General features: G+C 37.5%; 1 protein-coding gene across 1 annotated transcript in view; it reads left to right on the forward strand.

Moving 5' to 3' along the window:
• LOC101949928 (sodium channel protein type 5 subunit alpha-like) overlaps window positions 1-5404 on the forward strand; it is a 101228-nt gene extending 95824 nt beyond the window's left edge. Inside the window, exons 27-28 of the mRNA XM_065582692.1 lie at window positions 430-700; window positions 2611-5404. Of these exons, the coding sequence (XP_065438764.1) occupies window positions 430-700; window positions 2611-3818 (1479 nt within the window). The 3' untranslated portion in view covers window positions 3819-5404. The remainder of the gene's footprint in view (window positions 1-429; window positions 701-2610) is intronic.
• Window positions 5405-6000: the final 596 nt, after the last annotated feature.

The raw sequence follows: 6000 nt of genomic DNA on the forward strand, positions 1-6000 counted from the left end.
TTTAGTCTTGAGAAAAGAGTGAGGTGGGACCTGATAACAGTTTTCCAATATGGTAAGGGCTCTTATAAACAGGACTGTGATCAAATGTTCTCAATGTCCACAGTAGGCAGACAAGAAATAAACAACTTAATATGAAGCAAGAGAGATTTAGGTGCAATATTAGAAAAAACTTTCTAACTATCAGTCTAGTTAAGTTTTGGAATATGTTACCAAGGGAGGTTGTGGAATCCCTGTCACTGGAGATTTTTAATAACAGGTTAGACAAACACCTGTCAGGGATGGTCTAGGTATACTTGGTCCTGCCTCAGTGCAGGGGGATGGACTGGATGACTTCTTGAGGTCCCTTCCAGCCCTACATTTCTATTATTCTATGCATGCCTACATTCTCATAATGAATACTAAATACTCTTTTTTTTTTTTATCCTACAGAACAAATACCAAGGGTTTTTATTTGACATCGTAACAAGCCAAGCCTTTGATGTTATCATCATGATTCTCATCTGCCTTAACATGATCAGTATGATGATAGAAACTGATGATCAAAGTCCAGAGAAGACTTACATTCTTAACAAAATCAACATACTCTTTGTTGTCATCTTTACTGTAGAATGCATCATGAAATTATTGGCTCTAAGACACTACTACTTCGCCAATGGCTGGAACATTTTTGATTTAAGTGTTGTCATCGTGTCCATTGTTGGTAGGTAAAAATACACAAACATTTTCTTCAGTATCCCAAATTTAGTTTTCATAAAATAAAGTGAGTTGCAATTGGCTACTTGGCCACAAACTGTTGCTGAAATGGGACCCAGGATGTTAGAAACAAAGTGTTGGGGAAAGTAGTCAAAACAGATTTTTTTTAAAAAAGAGAGAAAGAAAAGAAAGGTGAGAAGAATAAATACCAACACATATATTCAAAGTAGCACAGAACAGGAATTTATAAACTTTTCCTATTGTTTTATCTTATCTTTTTTAAAAGGAACTACTTTTTATAGTGGAAGGATACATTGTATACAATCTCTAATAGTGTGTTTTCTCTTACTGTTTGAAAAGTTGTAAATGTAATGCACCAGGTTATAATAAGTATTATACTTTGGTCTCATAACACTGAAAAGAGAATTCAGATGATAAAATTAATAATTTTCTGTGTTAATTAGGGGTTATTTTAGGGATGTGAAACATTTTAATTTTTACTAAAATTCAGATTTTTTTTTCAGACTTCAGTGATTGTATAATCTTTTATCATATGATATCATGACCTGTAATTTTGGTTCATGAAGAAATATTTTGCCAATTTTTAAAGCATATACAATACATTCACATTGTAAAGGAGACTCAGTTTCAAAAATTGAAATTAAAATATAGCAACTTTAATTGATAAATCCTGAATAACAATAGATATGGGAATATCCAAAATACAAATATTTGTATATGTCATACAATTTTCCAACAGTTCTTGTGAACAAGCACATTATCTTTGACAATTCTCTTGTTAGAGCAATCTTTTTATATGGAAAAATCCTCATGTCGTCATCATCAAACTCATTGATTTTGTCCTCATGCCTGTAGTATATTGTTATTAGTGTGTCATTTTATTTGACAGTCTAATTTAGACTAAAGTTATCTTGATTCTCCTCTCACAGTGGTGGAAATCAGGAGTCACTCAACTGAAGTCAATGGATTAATACTAGAGCAGTGGTGGGCAACCTGCGGCCCGCGGAGCGCACATGGACCATCAGGGTAAGCCACTGGCGAGCCGCCAGACCATTTGTTTACACTTGCATGGTCGCCCGCAGCTCCCAGTGGCTGCGGTTCGCCATTCCTGGCTAATGGGATCTGTAGGCAGCTGTGCAAATGTAAACAAATGGTCTGGTGGCCCGCCAGTGGATTACCCTGATGGGCCGCATGTGCTCCGAGGGCCACAGGTTGCCCATCACTGTACTAGAGTAACAGAGAGGAGAATCAGGCCCATATATGTTGAGTTTAGTTTGAAGGGAGTTTAATGCAGAAATGGAGTGAAGAGCTGGAATAAAATTTCTGTTCTGCTAATTTAACTACTTCTAAAGCAAATACTATCAAATGTGATAGCAGAAGGTATATAGGGAAGGAAAATATCTGCTCTCCTCATAATTAGCCCCATTTAGTGTGGCAGTATGAGTATTGAGAGAAATGTATCCAAACCTCTTCCTGATTCCACTTTGATGACAGTGGTGAAAAACAGGGAGCAAAGAAGTGGGTCCCCATAAAGATTAGAGATTTAAGGAAAAATCTCCCTTAAAAGAGAAGTATTTCTCTATAGTGCTCCTTGCCACAAGGAGTTCCTAGAAAATAGCAAAAATAAATAGACCTAAAGGGAGAGCAAGAGTGAGAAATTAGCGGGGGGGTAAAAAAAGAGTATAAAAATTTACATCAAGCCTTGATCAGCTGATGTCTGGAAGATTACCTTTTTTTCTGTTGTCATATGAGTCTAGTTGGGGCTGCAATGGAATCAAGATTTTAAGAATCAAGATCCATCAGTGCTAGCACATTTTTACTGATACTATTATTTCTTTCGGTTAATAATTAGCAAAAATTAGAAATTCTAACTGATTATTCATTTCTGTTTTTTAGGCAGTGTGCTCTCTAACATTGTTAAAGTATTAGAATATCTTTTCCCACCTACACTCTTCAGAGTCATTCGCTTGGCTCGAATTGGACGAATACTAAGACTCATCCGAGCTGCAAAAGGAATTAGAACTCTCCTTTTTGCCTTAATGATGTCCCTTCCTGCTCTGTTCAACATTGGCCTCTTACTTTTTCTGGTCATGTTTATTTATGCCATTTTTGGCATGGCTAACTTTGCTTATGTTAAGTGGGAGAGTGGGATTGATGACATGTTCAACTTCCAAACCTTTGCTAACAGCATGCTCTGTCTCTTCCAAATCACAACATCTGCTGGCTGGGATGGTCTTCTCAGTCCTATTTTAAACACTGGACCTCCATTTTGTGATCCAAAGACAAAAGAAGTTGTGGGAGAATGTGGTAAACCTGTTGTGGGTATTATTTTCTTTGTAAGTTACATCATTATATCATTTCTCATTGTTGTAAACATGTATATAGCTGTTATTTTAGAGAACTTCAATGTTGCCACTGAGGAAAGTACAGATCCTCTAGGTGAAGATGACTTTGATATGTTTTATGAAGTCTGGGAGAAATTTGATCCTGAGGCAACTCAGTTTATTGGGTATTCGGCACTTTCAGACTTTGCAGATGCTTTGGCAGAACCTTTACGTGTAGCCAAACCAAACAAAATTGAGCTCATAGCAATGGATCTTCCCTTGGTCAGTGGAGATAGGATCCACTGCTTGGATATTTTGTTTGCTTTCACTAAACGGGTGCTAGGAGAATCTGGGGAGATGGATACTCTAAAAGTACAGATGGAGGAAAAGTTTATGGCTGCCAATCCATCCAAGCTTTCTTATGAACCAATCACAACCACAATCAGACACAAACAAGAGGAAGTTTCTGCCATTATTATCCAGAGGGTTTACAGGAGTCATTTGATGCAACGTTCCATGAAGCAGGCCTCTTTTTTATACTGTCATAGAACCTGTGATGGTGACATCCTTGAAGATGCTCCAGAGAAAGTGAATGAAAATTATGGTAGAAATTTAGACAAGTCAGAAACTGTGTCCTCAACATCTTTCCCTCCATCCTATGACAGTGTCACTGGGACCACTGATGAGCACCTTGAGGTGAAGATGGCAGACTCTCCGCAAAGTGTTGAACCTACCAATCGTCCACTATCTGCAGAGAGAGAAGAGGAATCCATTGTTTAAATTTTTAAGAATGCTTTAAAATATTGTTCCCAGCATGTAATGATGTAAATATACAGCAATTGAAGCAGCCTTCTTATTAAACATTAGTTGCAAAAGAAACAGTGGTGTTTTTACCCTTAACTGCAGAAGTTGGTAAGGTATTTTGACCCTGCTACATTCAACTTTGCTTAATGTTTATATTTATATATGAACAGGAATAATTTGTGTATGGTTATAGCCGTTATATCAGTGGCAGTACCAAGTTAAGGCAGAATCCTGAGTATGTGGTTACTGTGGCCCAGACATAGTGTTGATAGAGCAGTATTCCACTTACTTCTGCTAACCAGACGTTTCCTTCTTTAGATTGGTTTGCTTTGTTGGGGAGCAAGTTCAAGGAAGATAAATTTCATGGTGTCTGGAAATAAATATCTGCCTGGGGTAAAGGGTGGGCTGGGAGAAAGTTAAAAGTTTGGGGGTTTTGGAAGTAGGGAGGGGGTTGAAATGTAGTCTTAATTCATTCCTAATTAACATTTTGATTATAAACCCAGTAGATTTATGACTCACAATCTGTTCAATCCTGTGTTTCACATATCACAAGCATAATCATTGCATGACTCATGGATATGACACAGTGTACTGGAACTCCTCCAATATGATGAATTTAAACAGAATAGCCATGGTGTGTATACTATTGTAGTCATGTTACTGCAGTATAATGAAATAATAAATATAACATTTAACATTCCGAAACAGTAATGAACTGAGTAAGAACTTCCTTTTGTTTTTAAACAAACCTGAATCTTTTCCCTTTGTAGTTATGGCATTGGCCTTGTTATGTTCACCATGTTTTCTTTCTTAAGGTCTTTGCTACTCTTGTTGGCATCATGCTCTCCCAAAAATCCCACAAAGGCCTCTACTCCTGGACCTGGGTTCAGTCTCTTTTCCCATGCATGTAAATATTATTGGATATATATATGTGTCTTCAAACTCTCAGTGTGAACCATTTCATTTTTCAGTGGCTGATTTGTCTTCCTTTGGGTCATATTTTCAGGTAGTCATAGCCACAACATTGCCAAGCCCCTTATTTCCCCTCCATTTGTTTAAATATCACTCATTTTTATATGCAGGTCAGTTTTCAAGATAAGATTTTTTAAAAATTGCAAGATTTATGCGATTATCAAGGGTGGTTGGTCCATGGGAGACACAGCTTTCTTTTCTTCACCACAGTTATTTCAGACTGAGAGGAAGCTTGGCCTTATGGCTGAAGCACTAGACTAGGACTCTAATCTGGGTTTTCTTGCTTGGCTACAGACTTCCCACATGACCACATGCAAGTCACCTCTGATTGCAATGTAGACATACCCTTAATCTCTCTTTCACTCAGTGCCCCACCTAGGAAATGGGAATAATAATTATTATTATTCCTTTCTCCTCCTCCCTCACTTTTGTCTGTCTCTCTATTTAGATGGTGAACTCTCTGGCCAGGGACTGTCTTACTATGCATATCTATAGTGTCTTGCACAATGGGGCTGCGATCTGAGCTGGAGCTTCTAGGTACTATTTGAGTACAAGAAATAATAATTATAATGCCTTTTAACTTTCTTTCTCTGTGTTGTTTCTCCTGCTTCCCCTAATCCACAGGGTCTCTCACTATGGAGTTTTGGGCCCATACTATTATTTTCTTCCTATAATTTGAAGCTAGACACAATGGACGATATCCTTTGTTGGTATCAATCAGCATAGTGTCATTGATGTCAGTGATGCTGCACCATGGAAATCAATTAAGCTATGCTGATTTGCACCAGCTGAAGATCTGGAGAAATGACTAAAATACTTCCTTTTGATGTAGTTTTTGTTATTACACAATTTTAAAAAATCCTATTTGCGACCCAGCAAAAACCAGGTGGTGACACAAAATGAATTGCACTTGCCCATTTGTTGGGAATCATTCTGCTAGGCTATTCAACAGTAAACACGATGCATCTCCATCCATGGATAAAGCCTAATTTTATAGATTTAAAATCTTACTCATATTAGGGTGAAACCCATCTCTCCCTGCATAGAGACCAAGTAATTCATCTTTATACAGGGTACTAAAATGCAGGTAGGAAAGATGAATTCATCTTTCAATCACAAACAGGCCATGGAGCTACAGTACAGTCCCTTCATGGACACTATTCCAATCTAAGAGCTGGAAAATCAG

Source organism: Chrysemys picta, chromosome 2 (assembly GCF_011386835.1).
Source record: "Chrysemys picta bellii isolate R12L10 chromosome 2, ASM1138683v2, whole genome shotgun sequence".
Lineage (NCBI taxonomy): Eukaryota > Metazoa > Chordata > Testudines > Emydidae > Chrysemys > Chrysemys picta.